Here is a 22938-nt window from a genome sequence, read left to right as displayed (position 1 = left end):
GTGTGTGTGTGTGTGTGTGTGTGTGTGTATATGTTTGTGCGTGTGTGTGCGTGCGCGTGTGTGTGCGTGTGTGTGCGTGCGCGTGTGTGTGCGCGCGCGTTGCCCTGGCTGGCAGTAATGAATCCAGTGGTGCTGTTGGCATGAGCAGGGCCATGCTATTAACCTCTCTGCCAGCTAGACTGATCTCACCCTGTCTGTCTGTCTCATCGGCCTAATGACACACACTTTCTCTCTCTCTCTCTCTCTCACACACACATGCGCACATACACACACACACACACACACACACACACACACAGACCTGTCCTTTCTAATCAAATTTCCATTGAAGTGAAAAGTATTCTACATTGTCCAATCATCTCTATTCAGAGTCAAAAAGCTTCTTCCATTTTAGAGAGAAGATTTCTTTTTTTACCACCCACTCAAAGGAAGTTACACTTCAAAACTATTTCAAACGTATTAATCTCCACTGGCCCTCTGCAGCCAGATCAGATTTCACTGTATTTTACACCAGCCAACAGTTTCAACAAGGCTTTTATGAGTGGGTTTTCTCACTTTTAACAGTCACAGTAAAGCTACAACTCTGGATGTGTGCTCTTTGCTTTTGATCTGACAAGGCCGTAGTGTAGTAGTTACGTCACATCGGATTCCCCTGTAACACCATCATTTGAGATATAAATCACTCTCAGTTTGGGAGACTTTTTACTTTGCCAAGCCCGCCAGGGAAGATTTAAAGGGACATTTCAACATTTAGAGCTCGGGGCAAAAGCTGGAGGTGGACTGTGAGGTTTGCGCACGTCCCAAATTACAGCCTGTGTGCACGTTTAATGAGTTTGTGGCAGCGCTGTTGGCCGTCACTGAATAAAAAAGCAGCGTGACATGATGGGCAAAAAATATTACAAGAAAAGTGCTGTCATATTGCTTCACCAGCGGTCGTAAATGTTGTTTAATAGTCTGTACTTGGCTTTTGTGTGTGTGTGTGCATGTGTGTGCGCATGTGTGCACATGAGGCGGCATGAATGAGAAAACCCCTGCCTCGATAGGAAATCCTTAGAGGAGTGAGGAGCACCTGGCGCTGTCTGTAGTCATAACAAACGACAAGGAGGGATTAAGACTACATTTGTATTGGTGCCAGCTTGTTACACGCACTCCCTGTTCACATTCTCTCTCACAACCACTGTATAATGCGGCACCGGCACTTGCCGTGGCTTTGCCCTCGCGAGTTACTTTTTTAAATGCGCTGCTCTGGAATGCCCCGGCTCATCCATGTGTCCCTCATTAAGGTTACGGCCTGGGACTGGCCTGCAGTAATATCCAACACACCTCATCCCATCTGTGAGCTGACCGAGATGGAGATAATGTAGAGAGGAGGATGCATTTGGCAAGCCAGAGGACATAAAGTTAGAGGTTTCTGCAGTGTGAGTTCATTAGGCAGAGGACTGCAGGGAGACCGGTGTCAGCCTGGTCTGAGCTAAATGAAGAGCTTTTTAGCTGAGGGACAAACAGATGAATTGGAAAATGGATAGAGGCCAGGTTGTGTAGACTCATGTGGGATGTTTTTGTTTTTTATTTTTCAATCATTCCAAGAGGATTTTAGGTTAGAAGATTCTCTTGCTTTTATGTGATTGCTATTCCAGTATGTCACCTGGCACCTGCCGTGGTAGCCTGCTAATTGTATCTAACAGCCTCTTTCCAGTGCTTTTAATTTAAAGTACAAGTTTTGCTGCTGCCACAGCCCTGACCTTAATATCTCCCCTCTAACCAATGTGTGATTGGTTGTTTCAGCAGGTGGCGCCGTATGGCCAGCAGGGGATGGGGGGCTACAGCCAGCAGCAGCAGCAGCAGCAGCAGCAGCAGCAGACGGGGCAGCAGGGAACCCCTCCGTACTTCAGCCCCCCTCAGCAGACCCCTCCAGGCCCAACCCAGAGTCCCTACCTACAGCCGCGACCACCACCACAACAGGTACAACCACATACACAAACACTCGTCAAACTCACTTTTCCTGTGTGGAAAAAAATCGGGCAATGTGCTCAGTTGTAACCGAGTCTAAAGACCCCTTTATGTGCCATGAGCTAAAATGGAAGTGCTTCCTGTAACTCAATAAATAAATATGAATAAATATATCACAAAGATATGCAGGTGTCATTTATCAGATGTAACATCAACAATAAGATTTGACATATCAGAAGGAAAAGGATTCCATCCAAATCTTTTTCCATGGGTTGTATTTTAATATTTTAGTAGTGCAGAGACTGGAGACAGCATCTTAAGGGATAAACAGTGAGTGTGTGTGTTTGTGTGTAAATGATAGTGTGTTGGCGGTCCAATACGCCTGGTCTGTGGGTCATATTATTCCCTTGCATTATTCATAAGAGGTGTTTTAGGTAAATCTCACTCTCTGTGTTTCTCCATATTTTCATATTTTCTCCCTCGCTCTCTCACACACATACACACACAACACTGGACAGTCTTATTGTATGAGCATGTATTGTAGGTTTCCAAGGCGCACAAGCCCGCCAGTGCAAACCCAATCCTCAGTACAACGAAGGGCCTGTTCCGCCGATATGGATCGAGACTTGTCCTGCCAAGTTTCAGCATGATGATCTGTAGAAGTTTTCCAATGGGAAACTCTGTTCAAGCAGTTGTTTTTGAGTTTTAAGTGAAGGCTGCCCATGTGTTTCCCATCCACTCTGCAGCCAGAGGGATCTATCAGCCTGTTTGGAGTGACCCTGGCTAACAGCCCTGCCCTGGATCAGAACAGAGCAGAACAAAATGGAGCAGGAGAGAGAACAGGACGAGACGGGAGAGATTACAACAGAACCGGACAGGAAGGGACAGATCAGATAAAACAGGGAGGGAAAGGAGAAGACAGGAGGAATCAGATGAGTGAAGTAGGGGCGCTCTGAGCCATTCAGCAAGATCGGTATCAGGCATATTTCAAGTCATCAATATTGGCTATGTTAGTCCATATCCAATTGAAACTAATCCCTAACTCTTACAACAAGAGAAGTGCAGTGCAGTGCGGAGCAGAGGAGTGAAGTAAAGTAAAATTACTCCAGTACTATACTTAAGTATAGTTTTATATAAATGTTTCGGAGTACAGACCTTCATCAGGTTATTTCTCATACTTTAAAAGTCGAGTGTTTCCTGCAGTCTAAACCTTTAAAATCCAGGACTTAAAGTGTTATTGCTACTTTTGCAGAAGTGAAAGCTCTGAATATTTTTTATGGTGCAGAGCAGCATGATCAAATAAAGAGCAGCCAACCTGAGCAGCTAGTATCCACATTGACAGCTCATACACCGAGGGTTGAGCAGGACATAACTGTACACAGCACAGATCAGGATATTTGAAGAGAAACATTTTACCTCTTTCTCTCGGTAAAGAGGCTTTACTCAGCATTTAAAATCATGAACAACACCAGCAGCGTACAATATTTCCAAGCATCCTTTTTTTCTTTTTTTTTTTATTAGTCCAGACACTGAATTGGCCATTAGTGGATCACAAATGTGAGTAGACTTATTTAGCATCTGCACAAGTTGATGCCATTTGACAGTGGTGTAGATTTGTATTTAGAGATGGTTATCCTATGATTTACAGAGATGTAGTTAAACCTTTCTTTAGACAGCCTTGAATACTGAGCACGCCAAGACAAATAGCCACGGGAGAAGCTACTGTGAACACAAAAGCAGGTTGTCAAAAAAGGAGTCGTTAGTCTTAACAGTAATTTTCATACTGAGGGAACATTCTAGCCAGCATGCCTTTTGTCTCACACTGAAAAAAGCACTTACTCTTGCTAACATGCTCACACACACAGACCAAGAAGCCGACTGAACACACATTATTCGCTCTAAACCGGAGAGGCTGAGATCCATGGCTACGTTGACATTTTGTGACAGTAATGGTGTGTTTTCATCATCGCTGATGATGTGGCAGCAATTGACCCTCGCTGACATTTATACACCAGGTAGGTCAGCCCAAGTAGTCTGATTGGCCAAAGCCCTGTTCCACCTGTGCTGATAGGTCCCATATTGGTTGCCATGCCAACTACTGTGGTGACCAGGGAGCTGGCTTCCTTCTGTTTGTCATTGTTATGCATGCACACTACTTTAAGGGAAAACGGTTCAATCAGCACACATGCTTGTTAATGCTGCATAAAAGCCACAAGACCTTCAGCAGCCACTGCATCAACTCTGTATCCCGCTGGCTTTACCTATAATCAAGAAATCCTTCCTATGTGTTACAGCAGTATAGCATTTTATGTCCCAGGAACACAGCAGGCAATATGCCGACACCTCCTGGTTTCTGTCTGCTCGCCATCAGAGTACAGACTCAACTAAATACACTCTTTTCCATCTGCTAATAAGCAACCAGCTCCCATTCTTTTACATTTATATTACATTCCTACATTTTGACTTGGAGTGGGAAATGAGCTTTAAGAGGATACCCAGCTTTTAATGAACAAGAGCAGTTAAAAGAACAGGCTGTCCAACCAGCCGTCCAATTCATCCGAAACTTAACAGGCATGATATATACACTATGTTTAAATGGAAATGTATAGTTGGTCATGGCTAGTTGTCTGGAGACAAAGGGCAGTTTTAGGATAATATGTGAGTGTACTTTGCACTGAGCTCAACCATTTCCATCCGGCATAACAAATGAAAAACCCAGGTCCAAGCACTCACTTGATTTCAGCAGTTTATGTTCAAGTAATTACTCAAAATACACAACATTGATCATTAAAAAAAACATGACATTTTACACATAACAAAAACCAGCCTGTGCGATGGCATTAAGACAAAGTTAATTGTCCATTGATTGAGTGAGAGAGCAATTTAGAAAGGGAAGGAATATCAGAAAATACCAGAATAAATTTAAATAACAAAGAAACTAGGTCTCTGTCTTTGATTTTGGATCCAAGAGTAAACATGTTTGGAAATTGTACTTACACAGTGCAGTTGGCCAAGATTACAAATAGAAGATTTGGTGTGCTTTCAGCTCAGGGCTGTATTGCTTTCATTTTTCTGTTCTAAGCGAGTGTGCGTCTTTCTATCAGTTTTTTGTGTGTGTCTGAGTATGTCTGTGTGTACACTAATCAGCCGAGTGTGCTGCAGCAATTCTGAGCTGTGAAAAGGTCAAATGGTGACCTTTGTCTGTGATTCTGGGCTGAAATGAGACATGATGTGAGCCGCACGGAACGGATTACACGCACACACGTACACACAATTGCAAGTGCACGCCAGATTAGGATGTCATTGTGGTTTTGACCCCTGTTTTTTGACCCCGCATTACTCTGAGAAATCCAAGCTGAAAAGTTCTTTATTTTGTTCTTCCGGCGCTCTCCGTAGTTCCTTTCCCCCCACTCCACTCCCATTAACCCTAGCTAGAGGACATCCTCCAGTTGATGGAACCATTCCAGCTGCCTTTGACACAGAATTTGCTCTGCAACCGACCGCTATTAGTTGGTTTTGTCACAAATCGAAGTGAAAATGCCGTCTTTCTTTGAGTCTATTGCACTGCTGTGACCTCATCTGATTGCGAGGAGCAGAGCGGGCTAAAAAGACATTTCTAAGACATCAAGGCTGATGCGATGAAAAGGCTCATGATATAAAAAATAAAAAATATATAATATCACATCAGGGAAGAAGTAGGTTTGAAAAAAAAATAAATGTGGGTGGTTTGCTGGTGTATTTGAGTGCTGTGGGTGTTTGAGAACACTAGATATTTATAAATTGATGAGTTGTAGCTCTCGGAAACACTGACATATACTTAAACTTAATTGATTGAGATGGCTTTTTGCCTCATACACTACTTGGTTTAATATTTTTATGTGAGCATGTCATATTCCACCAAATGCTGTTCAATCAAGGCTCACTGCTGTTAGAACTGTAAAACAAAAAAACAAATTCTGCGATGTGAGAAAAAAAAACATTTAAAGTGATTATATCTGGAAGTATATCCTTATCAAACCCTATAAATATCACGACATTAATGTTTTTGGTCTGATTGTTGGCTTCATTCACAGCGTGTGACAAATCGCTTAAAAGGAGAAAATCAGTGGCCTTTCTTCCTTTTTTTGGCCATATTACACTTGATGCACAACAGATGAAGTGCGTGATATTTTGTTACTGTCTAATACTTTCTACCTCATAAAAACGGAAATGAGAGAGCAGTAATTTGAAGAATTTGGAGATAATTTTTTATGGCGTGTTTGCTTTATTGGGTAGTATACACTGGAGTGTGACAGGAGAGACTGAGGGGAGAGAGAGAGAAGAGGTGAAATGCAACATTGGCCAGCTGCCAGACTTAAACTCATAATGTTGTGAGAACATGGTACTGGCTTTGATCGACTGTTTCATGGAGCACCCACTATTTAATGTTTGTGTTAAATTTACGTTTAGAGAGAGATGACATGTAATGGAATATTACCTCGCCATTTAGTATAATATAAACTGTATGGTGCATATGCTACTGAGTGGTATTTGTGTGAGTGTAGGACTTGTCGGGATTTGACTGCTGGTCTTTGAAGAAGGAAGTCATTCCCTGTGACATTTACTCCCCATAGTAAAAACCACCTATCCACTCTCCTCTGTGAAACTGATCCCACTGGTCGTTTCCTCTATTGGCCTTAACTATTTCCTCTTCCTGTCTGAGAGTAGGCTCAGGGGAGCAGTGCTGGGGCGTAGAGGAGCTCTCAGCTGATTGGAGGAGACAAGCTCATTTTACAGGGACCTGAATGGAAGAAAGGTGATTCATTGGTTCAGAAGCTGCTTAGTGATGCTCATGAGCACAACATCACACATCCACCATGTGGTCTAAACAAAAAAAAAATAGGATGACCACTCTAAGGCTGGCAGGTCAAGTTTTTAATACTATTTTACAATTATTTTGAAAAGACAGTAACTGTGTACTATTATATGCCACAATGAAATTTTGAGAAAACGTAATTTTTAAGTTAAGCTGTGAAACTCCATATCTTCTAGTTCTGTAAAATACTTTTATCACTATCTTTTCTTTTCATAATCTAAAAAAACAAGCCTGTTTTTTAGCTTTGTGCACTTTTCAGCATTGCCACAGCCCCTAAAGGGACGTTGAAGCCCTCAGATAATATAAACATTTAAAAAAACTAAATTTGGAAATATATGATTCTTACTGGATAGTGATGATTTGCAAATATTACACGCAATGTATAAAAGTCTGCACGTACAGTGCGTCAAATGTTTCTCATAAAGGAAATCCATTTTGACAAACCAGTCTCACCACAAGCTCCATTTAGTGGTTGATCTGGTGGTTTGGCTTGTGTCACACAGTCTTCTTCAGCTGATGGAGTTTGCCCAGTTGTTTGAGCACTTTTCCGCAGAAGGACTTCCCGTCAATGTTAGCTCAAAAAGTTGAGACTGTAAGTTCATTGTTGAAAGATCCAGAAAATGGGCTAAATGGACTTTGTGGTGAGATTATTGTGTAAGCTGCTGTTTCCAAACTGAAGGACGAGCTCTCAGTCTCAAAATGAATTTCCTTTATTTTCCCTATATTCTAGCTGCTTTCAGTTTCTTACTAGTGAAAGCTCTATGCACAACCATACCTGTACTGTTCACTACATCCAGTGTGTCAATTCCTGCTTCCTGTCCGTCATCCCTCCATGTCTGACCGGCTGCAGGCCCTTACCCCCACCCTCTGCCACCCCTGCTTTTAATCACACCAGGTTAATTAAAAGGCCGTGGAGCCTTTCTGCTGCCTGCCCCCTTGGCTTTATTACCCCCTCGCTGTATACTTGCTCTGCTGCCTCAATCACCCCCCCCTACCCCCACCCCCACCCCCCCGCACTCACACATACACACACACTTTCACTCACGCGGAAATGGGAGCTCACCTTGGCGATGGTAGGGAGGTTGAGGGGACGAGACAGAGGAAATGAGAGCCAGGAAGGAGGGTGTGTGAAGAGAAAGAGAGAGTGAATAGGATGTGGTGAGAGCAGAGGGGAAGGTGGGTGGGTGGGGCACCCAAAGTTCAATGTCATTAATTGGTCACCATTTGAATATTAAGTGAAGAACTCTGTTAATTAACAGGATAATAAAAGTGCTGCTGGCTGGAAGGGGGTGGACAGAAAGAAGGAGGGAGCGAGGGATGGAGGGAGGACAGGCTGAGGAAATGGAGGGCATATGGTGGGAGAGAGAGGGAGAGGAGGAGGTAGAGGAGAGAGAGAGAGAGAGTGAGGCTGGGTGCGGGGTGATAAGAGGGAGAGAGAGACGTCCGTGGGTAAAGGTCTGGCAGTGGTAATTTGCAGAGAGCCGCGTTAATTGTCATAACCTTTTAAATGGCAGAGTTTATCGGAGTCCTCTAAATGTCCCTGCGTATCGCCACGGCAACCCTGGGCCTGCCGCATTCCGATTGGCCGCCGCTGACGAGCACTTAAGCTTGATGAGTTTTCGAGCAAAAACTAAATGATAAAACTGAAAAAGAAAAAAATTATGTATATACTGTATATGTCAGCCAGGTTTTGTGTGTGTCAGCGTGTGTGTCTGCATATGTTTGAGACAATGTTTTTAATTTAGTGTGTTTTCTACCTCCACATTGACTGACATTCGCTAATTGCTCGACCAGAATCCGCCATTGTGTTTTTTTTGTTTTTTTTTCTTCTTCTTCTTTTTTTTCCCCCCTTTTTTGATTTATGTTTGTTTTTGTACAGCCGAGCTGCAATTCAAATGCAAATGAACGAGAACGGGAGAGGTGTTTTTGGAACGGTTAGGACAATCATAATGGCTCAGAAAAAAAGGGGGCCGGTAGTTAGCGGCACAGCACCCTAGGGGCCTCATTTAGCTGCCATTTGTTAGGAAATGCCGCTACATTTGTTCCTGGATACAGACTTCACAGACAGAGAGAGAAAGAGAAAACACCAAAAAAAAAAAATGTCACAGTCAAAGTCAAGCTCGCCAACACACCACTATTGTTCCTCCATGCTTTAGCAAAAGTCATGTGGGTGTACACCAGTTTGGGTGGATGTCCTCTTAAGCAATTGAAGTGAATGGGCGGATGGGGGTGGTGGTGACGGGGACTTGCAAGGAGTGTGTGAAGTGAAGATGGTACAAAGGCTGGCTCTTATTTGATTAGCCTGTGTAGAGGAATGAGAATGAAAGCCTTGGCAACGGGATCTGCAGCTTACACCGTTAGCTACATCTGACATCATCCCTGAGGGACGGCCTGCACACAAACTGGTGTGGGTGTGCATGTGCATTTCTTTCTGTGTCTGCATGTGTGCTCTTCTGTTTATATGGGCAAGAATGAATGCTTGCTTGTGGCTCTGTGTGTGTGTGTGTGTGTGTGTGTGTGTGTGTGTGTGTGTGTGACTGTGTGTGTGACTGTGTGACTGTGTGTGTCCTGTGTCAGAGCTCTGGTCCTCTCTTGTAGTCTCTTTGTGCTAAAGGTCAGGGGGATTGCGGAGATAGAATCCAATCTGAAGGACACAGCACTAGAACAGGTCCTGCTACAAATGGACCTATTAAGATAGGCTGGACACACACATACACAGACACACACACACACACACACACACACACACACAGCCGTCCAATATGTAGGCATACACACACAGGCATCCTCACATATGCACATACAGCAGCTATTTCCATTCTAATGGTCACCTTTCCCGTGATGATAATAATAGGCTGTATCCTGGAATAAATGCCCATGATTTACATGCAGTCTTACCAACACACAGTTTGAAAAGGCCGCTGTAGGAGACGAAAGTAGGTCTTCCTTATAATATATTTACAGCATATCTGTAGTAATCAGAATGTATCCGCAGTGTTTTCCAAATATTCAGCAATGGATCAAAAGATGTAAGTGTCAAGAAAACACGGAAGACAAGCATATCATAACCAAATGTTGATTTGTCACATTTTTCAGAACACGGTGTAGCTCGCTCTCTCTGCTGATTGTTGCTTCAATTACGGTTCAGTCAGTCTGATTGGTGTGAGCACGTGTGCATATCTGCAAGTCTGAACCAGTGCATGTGTGAATGTGGGGTGTTGAATATGGATGTCCCGCCTCCCCCCTCCACCGCTACCACCACCACCACCACCATCATCATCATCATCATCATCATCAGTGCCTCTCTCTGATGCGTAGAAGCTTTTTGAACACGTCTGCTGTGGTTTTTTTTTGTTTTGTTTTGTTTTTTCTTTGAAGACCAGTCATTCTTTAACAGCTCGGCCGAATGAAAGTTAAAAATACTGCCTTCAACAGTAATTACTGGCAGAGGGCAGGGTACGCACACATTCGCACATAAATGAAGAAATAAAGACAACGGCGTGTAAACAGACTACCTCGCGTTTTACCTCTGTCTGACCCTCCCATCACCGTGTCTTTCCCCAGTGACTGACCCAGTGGATCTGACTGGGTGTGTCAGTGTGTGTGTGCTTCTCGGCATCGTGCTCAATGGACATCAGAAGCTCCCTGTCCTTGGGGTAATGTGGCAGGAGGTGTTGGCCAAATGCGCTGGTGTTGATGGTGTGTGAGTGTGCATGTCTGTATGGTTAAGGGAGTGTGAGTGTGTGTGTGTGAGTGTGTGTGTGGGTGTGGATGTGGGTGTGGGTGGGGGCTCTCTCCTAAAGACACGCAATTAAGCTTAATTTTTAATGAATATTAATGGCATTAGCGTCAGATTTTGTGGAGATGTGCATCTGCCAAGGTGCAGGGGAAAAAGGGGGGTGACTAATTCATTTGGTAGTCATGAGGAGAGCGGCTGGAGACAGGGAGGGACTGAGGGAGAACGGGGTGGAGGCGGCATTGATGAAGAAGAGCAGGACGGAGAAAGGGATGGGGATGGAGAAAGAGAGGTGGGATGGAAAGCTAGAGGTGGATGGAGAGAGTGATAGGGAAAGTGATGGATAAAGTGAAAGAGATGGGGAGTAGGAGGGATGTGAGAGGTGTGGAGAAAGCCAGAGATTAATGGGGACAGGGAGGAAGAAAATGAGAGTGAGGAAGGTGCAGTGATGGAGACCGAGGGAGCAGTTAAGACTGAGGAGAGTGAGGGAAGGCTGGAGGGAAAAAACAAAACATTTATATAATCAAGACAAAAGGGAGGAAAAATAGATGGAGAAGAACAAACAATGCGAGTAGAAGTTGGTTCATTTGCCTTCATAAATTGAGAGCCAATCAGAATCAAGCAGGACACCTACTGGATTGTGGATATGAGAAAAACTGACATCTGCATTTAAATTTTATAAAAGCAGGGTAACCCAGAGCAAACAATAGCAGTGGAAAACAGGATTAAAAAGAAAGCATGTTAAAATTGAAATAAATAATGCTGAAGTACAGTTTGAGGTAATCCACATCTTTTCCTCACTGTTTAAAAAAAAAAAAAAAAAAAAAAAAAGGAGATCGAGACAGATGTCAGCCAAAACCAGCTTAGCGTAATGGCTGTGAATTTTGCTCTGGCTGCTTACTGTTGTGTCAAGTGGTGGCATCAAATGCGCTTGCTGTCTGTCATGCCATTTTCATTGCTGATTTTCCGAGACAGGCAATCAAACTTATACAAGCAAAGCGAGGCAGCATTTCACCTCAGTCCCTGCTTGAATAAAGAGTTAGAACGTGCGGAGTGCATTAGACCAAAAAGGCCCAATGCAATCTTCTTAAACTAAGTCTGAGCCAAAAAAAAAAAAAAAAAACAGAAGAAAGGAGTCACATTTTTTGTGTGGGATGGCTTGAAATAATATTTGAGGCCTAGACATCCTTAACCTGCAGCACTGAAGCGGCAGCCAGCTCTAGGAGGCGCTGCTCTGCAGTACAAGCTGACCCTTGACCTCCGCTTTGAGGAAAAGAAAATTCCTCCTCTGGGAGTCTAACTTCACACTGACACAATACAAAAGATTCAATTTCAAGCCGGATTGAGTACTTTTGGAAGCGGGTGCATGCAAGTCTCATATTCCAAACAATCGTCTGCGTGTAACATCCACACGTCTCTGCTTCTCGAACATTTCACACTTACCGACTGACTCCCGTTCCAGAGTGGCTGGGATTAACGTGGTGCTACAATATTGATTTACGTCTGCATAAAACCTCTCCGGCTCTATATATTACACCACATTCAGCAGTCATCTATTCAATCAAATCTAATATTACACTGCCTCTCCACACAGCTGTCTAATAGCATTTAACTCACAGTTTGATTCCTGCATTCCCTGATGTACTTCAAACACTTGCCTTCAATATCCTTCATTCGTTTCTACTATGCCAAGATGAAGTCTTTTGAAAAGCATGGAGGATGAATGAGCATGTCTCTGTGTGTGCACGTATGGGAGTGTGTGCGTGTGAAGACAGGATTAGCTGTGGCCTAAGGCTTAAGGTATGGAGTGGAGTGTATTTTAGAAGCTTCTAAATTAGCTGGGAAATGGGATTTTGAGACAATGGACTGGAAAAAACTCAAATGAAAGGATGCACTCGCAGCATTCCTTCATTTGCCTCTGATGTTCTCGTGCGCTTGCTTTTTCTAGTCTTTTTTTCACCGTTGTTTCTCTCTCTCCTTCTGCTTTTCTCTCCTCCTCCTTCATTTCTTCTCCTTCTGTTTCTTTTGCATCTCAGCTTTTCTTTGCATTTCTCTTGTGTCTTTCCGCCCTCCCTCCTGCCAGCCTCTGTTTCCCTCTCTCACCTTCCCTGTCCATATTACAGTTGACAGTGATGATGTAAGAACGTGAGTGTAAACAGTAGTATGAGGCTAACCTCACTTTGACCCACTTAAAACGGAAATCCCCTCGAGTACACACACACACACACACACACACACACATGCACACACATGCACACACACGCACACTACAGACTCATATGCCTGAATAAATATTGGACTTGGGTCAGCCACTCTTCTGTTCTCAATTCACTGTGCGAGCAACTGTCTGTCCGTGTGTGCATTTTTTTTTTTTTTTTTTGTGAACTGAACTGTCACATGAGTGTGAGTGTGTGTGTGTGTGTGTGTCTCTGTGTGTGAAACACTTGTCCACTACACATCTCTTCCCTTTTTCCGTTTCCTCTCCTCTCCTCTCCTCCTCCTTCCCCAGGTCTTTATTTACCTGTGGAGGTGTATTTGTGTCAAAGTCGGGTTTCTGCTTCAAACGAAACACGTCCGACCATGTAATGAAAGCCTGACGTTTGGCATGCATCCAGGCTCCCAGTGATAAACACAGGGGGGGCTGTGCACACAAATACAACGCTTGCCCCGGGCCCTGACGAGGAAACTAGCATGGCTTTGTTTTTAAAATAACTCCTCCATTCTTTGCTGCAGTCCTGTTGTGTCTCTCCGCACCCACCCACTTATGGGGTGATATGTTATCCAGTGATCGAACCACATCTGGGTGAACGGGGCTTCCCCTCTGGCTTGTAAATGTGGTTAGGGGGATGATGCTGCTTTTTGGGTTTTAGGTTATGACTGGAATAAGGAGGCTATTGTGACAAGATTATTGCATGATGTTCCATTTATATGGCAAAACTCACTTAATTTTGATTATTATTTGAAATCAAATATCCTAAATGAGTTAAGCTTTATTTATTCAGGACGTCTAACCGAGATCAAGATCTCTTTTACAACAGAGACCTGAGAAAAAATGATATGTACACAGCATCACAACAAGACAGTTCCTTCTCACAAAGCAGTCATCACACACAGAGACACACGAATTAAAACAATAACAAATATTATTGAATATATCCGCAAGTGTAACTCTAAAGTCCCTCAAACGAATGAGTGCTGTCTAACTTCTTACATGCACAGATTTAAAAGGATTGTTGGGTACTCTGTAATTCGTGTACTGTACATCATCGCTGTGAACATTTGAACCAAAATTACATGAAATGACTGAAAACAAATATCACCTGATTTACAAATTTCCCATAAGAACATGTATCTGTTTGAAACCACTGATCAAATCACATAGATAAATGTTTTTAATTTTTATTTTGTTTTGTCTTTCAAAATCCAGTTACTTTTAGTTCCTGGAGAACTGGGTAGCTTACATGTAATCATTGCTTCAGACTCCATAGCTAACACTCTGCACCATGTTTTGCTGTCAGCACAATGCTTTTTTTTTTTTTAGAAAATTAAGATTGCGATAAATTGTTATGCTCAATTAACTGAGCAGAGGGTTCATTGACAAAATGTAATAATCCATCCTGAAACATATGAAACCACCCTGAACATGTTCAGGGAGATTACTTGCACACAGCAAACTGCAGGACCAGGTTTAAGAGCGTTGCACAAGGGAGACGTGGCTTTACAGTGGGTGGAGCATGAGTACACTTCATGCTAAAAATGGGACTTTGAATAAGCAAATGCCTACAGAGACTATACTGAACACTAACATTCCAGGAAACATTAGGATTTTTTTTTTTTTCTGAATTTTTAAAATTAGTGCTTCGGTGATCTAATTGGCTAATAATTGAAATGTGAATTTGAAGAGACTTCTCTAGGGCATTTAAGGTCATTACATTTCTTAATAATGGATGAATGAATACATTCAGTTTTTATCTGTGTGCGCGTAGCTTTTAAAACTGCATGCAAACTGTGTAACTTTGCAGCTATTGTATATTTGTAAGAAATTAACGTGAGATTAGATTTCCTAAAGAATCTGCAAAAGTACTGAATTGGTATCATTCAGCCCGGATGCACAAATTATGACACATTTAATGCTCTAATAATAGATCCATTTCACATGATACAGCTCTGGCTGAGAAGGATAATCTTCAGCTATAAAATTATATCACCTACCTGACAGGAATATTGCCCACCTACTACAGTATAATCACACAACTGATAAGAAATCAAACTGTGCGGGGGGGAAAATGGATTTCGAAAAGTAAAAACCTGAGGACACCCTGTATGTGTGTATATAACATAAATGTGCAGCTGTGTGTATGTTGTGTCTGGTTGTGTGTGTGCAAGCACTCGCGTGTGATCTCTTGCCGTGTCTCGCCGATCAGTTATCACTAATCCTTCCACTCAGAGCTCTTTAACAAGTTGCCATTGTGCTGCCGACGCTTAACATGATGGAGGAACGACCTCCGCGGTGAATGAAAAGAAGAGGGAGAGGGAAGGAGGGAGAGATACAGAGGGAGGGAGAGGGCAACACCTCCGACAATGGGGAGAAAATTGGTTTACACTAGATAGGCTTGTGATTACAGAGGGAAAGAAAATGACTTAGATTGAACAATAGAACTGAGTGTGTGTATTGGTGTGTGTTTGTATATGTGCGTTTGTGTGTGTGTGTGTGTGTATGTTTTGAGGATTAGTGGGTGGTTAGGCCGAGATTTGGTTGAAATGAATTAGCGGGTATGGTGTGCTGATGGGTGCATGTTCGGATGATTATCAGTCTGCAAGTACTGCATCAGTGTGTGTGTGTGTGTGTGTGTGCACATTCATGTGTTTGTGTGTGTCTGTGTGGTTTTGGATGCAAATTTCTGACCCACAAAGTCTTCTTCATGTGAACAAAAAGCAAGCTTTACATGCAGAGAAAAAATGACGGCTCCGTCTGCAATTAGGAGATCACATGATACAAAATACTGTAATGCCCAGATAACTTGCCTGACAAAGTCCTTCTAGGTCTAAACATTGCCTCAATAAAATTCTTTATATATTCAGTATTGTATTTATATATAAAATTTACTTAGTTACTCTTCTACCTACATATTGGAGGGCTCTGTAAAGTATAGCCCTTTTATTTATTGATCATAGACTCAGTGTGTTTCTCTCTCTGTGTCTTTCTTTCTAGGAGGCCCAGCAGGAGAACTACAGCGCCAGGGGTCCTGCTCCAGGGAATTCTGGGAAGGCCAACAACGAAGATGGCGTCTCCCAGGATCGCCCTTCCAGTCTGCCGGTGAGTGAAAGACAGTTTCAGACTACCGATAGGCTGAATGTGACACATACAGTTGAATACAGGATTACATTTGAGGCAAGCCTGATCTCAGAATCAAAGCAAAAGAGTCTTTTGTTGCAGCGGACACCAAAACACAGTTTGAAACCTCGTAGAAACATTTGCCTTTTTGTCTCCCTCCACTTCCCCTATTCCCAGCTTTTCCGCCAATCAAACGGCTCCGCTCACCGCGTGACCCGCCTCTTTGTCTCCCGTGTCATGGGACGACATGGATCTGACTGCTCATTTCAGAGCTCGTGTCTGTGTTTTGACTGCCGCCCATGCAGAAGGCAAAAAAGGCCACACGCATCAGCCCATTGGTCTCAGCACCGTGCACTCACTCACACATACTCCCACATACACAGCAAAGCATATGCACGGACACAGACAGTCCATGCAAAACCCACATGCGCTGCCTCTTGGCATTTGAGCGAGCTAAAAATCGTTAAGCAGGTTGACTGGAGGAGTAATTGAGAAGAAATTGTGAGGCCAGGCTGATCTATGAGGGGAGAGGGATGTGGGCCGCTCCAATTTTTTGGCTAAACTAATCGCTTTTTACTCTCTATTATTTCTCCCCTTCCAGCTTCAAGAATAGAATAAATAGACATTTTGCAAAAGTCGCAAATATTGGCACTGCTTGAGGTGTGTGCCGTTTAATTTACCAGATACTTTGGAACAGCCTCAGGAGTTGGAGGGGGGGGTATAAACTGCAAGAAAAGCTAAGTGTATGAACTCAAATTGAGCCATAATATTTTCCATGCACTTGCACTTTAAAAGTCTGTGAGCACTGGTCGTCTTCTTTGTTTCAACACACACTGGTGGCTGGCTTTGCTTTGTTTCAAATCAGTGGCTGATTTATCTGTCATTTTTCCAAGTGATTCCTGTTACTCCACTTTCTCATGCACAAACACACACACTCACACACTCTTTCTATCTCTTTCTCTGCCTTTTTTTCCCCTCATAACATACTACTAATAGTATGTCATCTGCTTTATCTTGGCATTTCTCCTTTTTTCTTTCATTTTCATTCTCCCACACTCTGAACCCCCCGTTCCCTTTCCCTCTCTGTCTTTCCATCTAAAGCAGCGTCATGAAAGCTTTTTTTCCCCCCCCTCGTGCTATAATGAGAAATGGCCTTGATGTATCAGTGTGTGAATCCGGAGCGAGAGAGCAAGGCGAGGCGAGGAGCCACTGCAGTCGCGGGGGCCGATCTATTTGAACCACAACCACTATCACCCCATATTCCCTCACCACTTTAATCCTGGCGTTTTACCCCTTGGGTTCTCCGTGTGTTTTCACATCCCATCCAATGCGCATGGCTCTCAGAGATCCTAATCGGCGGCAAGTTTTGATGAGAGAGAGACAGAGACGGAGCAAGGGGGAGATGGATAGATGGACGGGGAGAGAGAGAGAGAAGTAGAGAGAAATTGCTTAGCGCTTGCCAGGCTCTTCCAGCAAGCTGTCACGGCAGAGATGTAACCATTTTTTTTTTTTTTTCGTTTTTTTTCTCTCCCCCTCTCTCTTTCTCACTCTCTCGCCGGCGTTTGATGTCAGATCTAAAGCTGCTGTCATCTTTTTTTTCCCTTTCTCTCTGTCAGGAGGGAGGGAGCGCGGGTCGGCAAAGTGTCATGTTGTTGTTTTGGGACGAGTCTGCTGTGTGATGTGGCGGGATTTTTGAAGGGAGACCAAAGGGAGAAAGAGCTTTAGTAACTTATCACAAATGCAAGTCACAGTGCCCCTTGGTTCTTTTAAAATGTAATGTATTGGAAATATAGCATGCCTGGTAGTGTATAGCATTATAAGTATATGTAAGTATCTGTATCGTTAATGCTTTAATTACATCAAGACAAAGTAGGTGCTCACCATGAGCTTTTCAGTGTAGTTTCCATGTAGCATTACTGACGTTAATGCCGTGTGTTTCAGCCTAACATCAGCAATGAATTATGTTGCTTTTCTGTCATATTGGTCGTTGAATTAATTAATTAGGGAATGGTGTTTTTCATTGTATATATTTTCAACAGCATTGTCCCTTCTTATCTGCTAAAAAAGCTCTGCTTCTTGGTAACCTGTTACCAGCAGTCAGTATCTGTTTATTAAGAGCTTTTCCATGTTAAACTGACATTAACAGTTTTAATACAGGGTTAGAATAAATACCGTGGTATTCCTCTTGCAGTTTGTCTCGCCTCTTCACATTTGCTGTGGTTTAGCTAAGCCTGTTCCTCCAGTTGCACACAATAGTGAATTCAGCAGCCAGAGCAAAGATTGTCTATTGGGAAGATGAAGCACTCGATAGTGAAACCTCTTGGCAGAGTTGGCAGTACTGCCCATATATTTTCCCCTCCTTGTAGTTGCACATTACACACAGAAAGGAAAAAAAATATTAGCTTAAGGTGTCGCCTCCATTTTGTGAAATTCTTTTTTAAATAAAACACCTCGAACACATGCCTAACTAGAACTTACTATGCACTTGTGCGCTTCTTTACCTCATCTCCTTGCACTTATTCAATAGATAGTTCTTAGGACTTACACCAATGTCTCCTACTGCACTGAAGCTTTAGTGTTGTCCCTCACTTGTATGTTGCCTTGGGTAAAAGTGTCTGCCAAATGAGTAAATGTAATGTAGTGTAGTGTGTGCTACATGTTGGTCAACACTGCTTAGATTGCACAGAAGCTTAAAGGTGTTTCGCCGCTGGCTTCTGCCATTTTCAAAATGATCCTTATTTCCCCCAGGTGTGGCAATTATGGGTCGATAAAAGGTGACGTGTCACGTTAGTTCCTGAGGGGGTGCTGCAGAGCTAGACAGCATGATTGACACAGGATGACATGTTGACTGCTGCATTGTTATTTCCTGCTGTGTTGGTGACGTACCCGGTGCATAGAAACAGAAGAAGAGTGAGAGCTCTGTGTTTTCCTCCTCTCTGTGGCGCCCTTAGCCCTTTGCATCTTTTGCCTAACCTCACTAAGCCAAACCAGTTCTTCCAGTGGCACAGTGAGGTGAGGAGCAAGGGTTTTCATACCCCCCCCCCCCCCCCCCCCCCCACAGCCCCACCACCACCCCCGTTCCAGTCACTACATGTTCCCTGCTCTCCGGCGCTCCCCTGACAGCCTGCCAAGCTGCCGCACAGCCTCCCATCCTCTGGGACATGGGAGAGGATGGCTAGCCATGTGGAAAGACGGAGAGAGAGAGCTGGGGGTGGGAGAGTGAGGTGAGGAAGGGGGGCCAGGAGGGTGAAGAGCAGGACGAGAAAGAGAATGAGTAAGAGAGGGAGAGAGAGAGAGAGAGAGAGAGGGCGTGAAGCGGTGAAGTGAAACGTGGTTATCTTTTTGTCACTTGTTCAGGGTGAGGGATGTTGAATTCAGGCTATGGGGTTCCGGCAGCGACATGTTATTCACACTAGCACACACACACACACACACACACACACACACACACACACACACACACACACGCACACACACACACACACACACACACACACACAGATAAAAATACTCTTGTATGTCTTTCAGTGCTCATTTGCCCCTCCTTGACTTATTTTCCATCAGACAAAAGGGAAAATTCAGAAACACTATCTCTCCCTCGCTGTCTCTTCCCTCTCACTCCTGTCCACCTTGCCCTTCTCTCTTTTCCTGAGTGTTAGGTCATGAAAGATTGACAGGGCACAGCTGGAGAGGCCTGCTCCCCTCCCCTCTCTCTCGGTACAACCACACACTCACAATCAAACACACCCCTTTGCTCACATACACACATTCATCACACACTTTGATACACATTCTGTCCTCTGCGAGCCGTTTTTCACACACCGAGTGTGTGTGCTCTATCAGAGCATGTCAGTCAGGCTGCCTATACAGTATGTGCTCTCACTCTGGCTCTCCCCACTGCTGTGTTTTATTTTAGAGTCCCCAGGCAGGCAGACAGGCCAGCAGGCAGCACAGAGTAATGTCATCCAGCAGGGTTAGATTCAGCCTCCACATTAGTGCACACAGGGGGGAGGAGAGGAGGAAAGGAGGCAGAGGGAGTCAAGAAAGCAAAGAAATGCAAGGGAGAGGAACAGAGTGAAGGGGGAGAGAGGGAGGGAGGAAAATGACGGGAGAGGAAAAGGAGAGAGGGAGGCAGAGAGACTCAGAGACGAGATGTTCTCTGGACCCTGCTGCCTATTCTTAGAACAGACAGCAGCACTGAAGGCCACAGCAGCTCCCTGCCACTGCTATGAACACAGAGGCTCTGAGAATAGGACCGCTAATCTGAAGCCACTTCCACACTGTGAGGTACAGGGTCAGGTTAAACCTATACACCTATTCGATCAAATACCAATAAGAGTGATTGATTCAAATCCACACATGCTCCATATGACCTTACAATTTACGGTATAATTTCAGATTTTTGAATAAAACTAATATTCTAATCAGTGTTTTCACGTCTGCCCTGTTTCACCACAGACCCAGATATCATGACACAGCGAGTCAGAGGACCCCGGCTTCATCTAAAATGCAGACAGGCTATTTTTCCGCTTTAATGCCGGCCTGTTTTCGTTTGCCTCTCATGAATCATTTAGCACGCACACACAGTTTCATGTACACGCAGGGTTTTTTTTGATCCTCAAGAGCCAGGAACATGTGTTTTCGCTGGGGCCGTACCACTTGTTCCCCTACGGCTTGAAAACATAGACGAACAGGAAGTGGAGTTGGAAGCTGGTAAATTTCTACAGGTCTTTCATCTTTATATGTCAACATCCCCTTTAAACAGGAAAATCACCTGTGATAATACCTGAAATCCAAATATAACACATTCACAGACATATTCTGTTATGTAACAGCTTAGATATGAGAAAGCCCTTGAGATCAATAGCCATGTATAAGAAATCACTTTCGATTTTTTTACCCAATTTTGTCTTTTAGCAAGCCTTCGTCGCTACAGTGCAGGTTTGAAATTATGACTACAGATGTCATATAAAAAGAGACCAACCATTAATCTGAAGATGGAAGTTTGAACTTCTATGTTGTCAAGCATCTGCACTGCTGAGGTGTCCTTTAGCAGGATGCTGAATCCCCACCAGCTGACACTGCACTCTCAGCTGTGGAGGAGAGACACACCAAAAGAGAATTTCCCTATGGGGATCAATAAAGTATTTTTTTGCCTGAGGGCTTTTAGTTGTATCTCATGGCAAAAAATTTGATGGCTACACACTGTTCTACCTACTGGGAACTATGCTGGCCAGTGTAGGTTGTTAAAGCAAAGTGGTAACACAAGGCTGAGCAGCAGTGGTACAGGGAGAGAGAGAAGGGCAGCATGTTTATATCCAGCCACCCCTGACACGCTGACTGACAGAGGCCTCGCACACCAGAGTGAAGAAGAGAGGGAAAACTGTGTGCATGTGTGCACACACTGTCCAAGCACTACTCTTACACACTTACCTACCCCTATGCTTACACATGCGTACTCCCCTAGCGTGTGACAGGCTTTGTCATTTGAGAATGAGGGGGAAATGGAGAGGGATGAACTTGGTTAAGAAAACACCAGTCCGGGTTCCACTGGCGCCTGTCCACCAGCCTCTCGTACAGAGGAGGAGAGACAGAGGGGGAGATAAGGGACGGGGAGGGGGAGGAGGAGGAGGAGGAAGAGGAGGAGAGGGAGCGAGCGAGGACTGACCCTAGAAGGAGAGAAATGTTTCCACTCTGCATCTTTTTTTTTTTCTTTCTTTTTTTATCCTTTGCCCATCAGTTTCTCTGGCTGGTGTCTTCTGTCAAAGCTTATTTCTTCTAGCAGATTAGGAAGACCAGTTTAGATTCAGGAAAAAAGAGGACAGAGAAGGAGAGGCAGCTCATGGTTTAAAACGGCAGCACACACCCCGCTGATCTGAATTTCAGTGACGAGCAGGATTCCGCATAAACATTTTATAAAATTGGTTGATGTAAATTGAAAGTGGAACACTTGCCTGTGAGTGGGAACGTGTGTGTTGATGTACATTTCTGCATGCATCCAATTGTGTGTGTGCCTGTTGATATCTGGGACAGTAATCATCCCACAGTGGACAGAGCAGCAGTGTGTAAGTAGGTAGACCTGTTTTGTTTTTTTTATGGGACACAAAACACACATCAACACCTTTGAAACTGTCTTCCCTGATCCGCCATGGGACAGTCAACAGTGTGACAGTGTGTGAACATAAAGGCTGCTTTATCGGGATATCAGATATACACACTAAATGAACATGACACACTGCGTGTTTTACCAGCTTTGCTTGTCCTTTCGAGGTGTTACATCCTGTGCTGCTGTTAAAATGTGACGAGGATCTTGGCTAAGACGTCACCTCAGGTCACTCTGTTCAATTAGTGTTTGATTTGCTTTTGATAAAAAACTCCTATTGATTTCAGAACAACCAAATAGATCAAGTGCATGCTTGATATATCGATTTCATTTTCACCAAGCATTAATGCCAGATATGCCCTTCTGGCACTAAGCCTTCTATTATAAATGGTGATTTTCTGTTACTACATTAATATTTAAATTAACTGTTAAAATCTTTCAAATGTTATTGAGCCAATCTGAACTGAGGATTGGAAACATCTATTTTATATTCATTAATAGTTTGGATGGGGAAACCTTCTAGTCAAATTATTTTTCAGTACATGAATCTGGAAGACTTTCTTCCTCAGTGGATAAAACTGTGCACTGAAGTAACAAATATTTCAAGCTGAGTGACATTTGCTGCAGCTGATAGGGTTTTTAGTTTTAGTTTTTCTTTTCACAATAAACCTTTTCTTCTGCTGATTTTTCACTCTTGACTGCAGTATAGAAAAACTGAGAGAAAATGGACTAAGACTTGGAAAGCATGAGTAAAAGACTGCATCACCTCCCTCCTTCCTTTTCCTCCTTATCTCCCTTCCACTTTCTTTCCCTTCTCCCTTATTCCCCCCTCTGCCTCCCCCTCCCCTTTTAGTCCCTCTTGCCCTAGCTTCAGTCAGCCACTTCTAACCTTTCTGGGTTTATTTTTATGTCTGGTCCTGGATGCCTGGGCTCCCAGCAGGCTGGCTGGGCAGGGGAGG

At 43.7% G+C, this 22938-nt stretch overlaps 1 protein-coding gene across 1 annotated transcript in view; it reads left to right on the top strand.

Moving 5' to 3' along the window:
* Positions 1-22938, top strand: part of LOC130179805 (AT-rich interactive domain-containing protein 1B-like) — a 174365-nt gene that overhangs the window by 40602 nt on the left and 110825 nt on the right. The window contains exons 3-4 of the mRNA XM_056392867.1: positions 1786-1962; positions 15754-15858. Of these exons, the coding sequence (XP_056248842.1) occupies positions 1786-1962; positions 15754-15858 (282 nt within the window). The remainder of the gene's footprint in view (positions 1-1785; positions 1963-15753; positions 15859-22938) is intronic.

The sequence above is a fragment of the Seriola aureovittata genome, chromosome 13 (genome assembly GCF_021018895.1).
Source record: "Seriola aureovittata isolate HTS-2021-v1 ecotype China chromosome 13, ASM2101889v1, whole genome shotgun sequence".
NCBI lineage: Eukaryota > Metazoa > Chordata > Actinopteri > Carangiformes > Carangidae > Seriola > Seriola aureovittata.
This window is presented reverse-complemented; position numbering and strand designations above follow the sequence as displayed.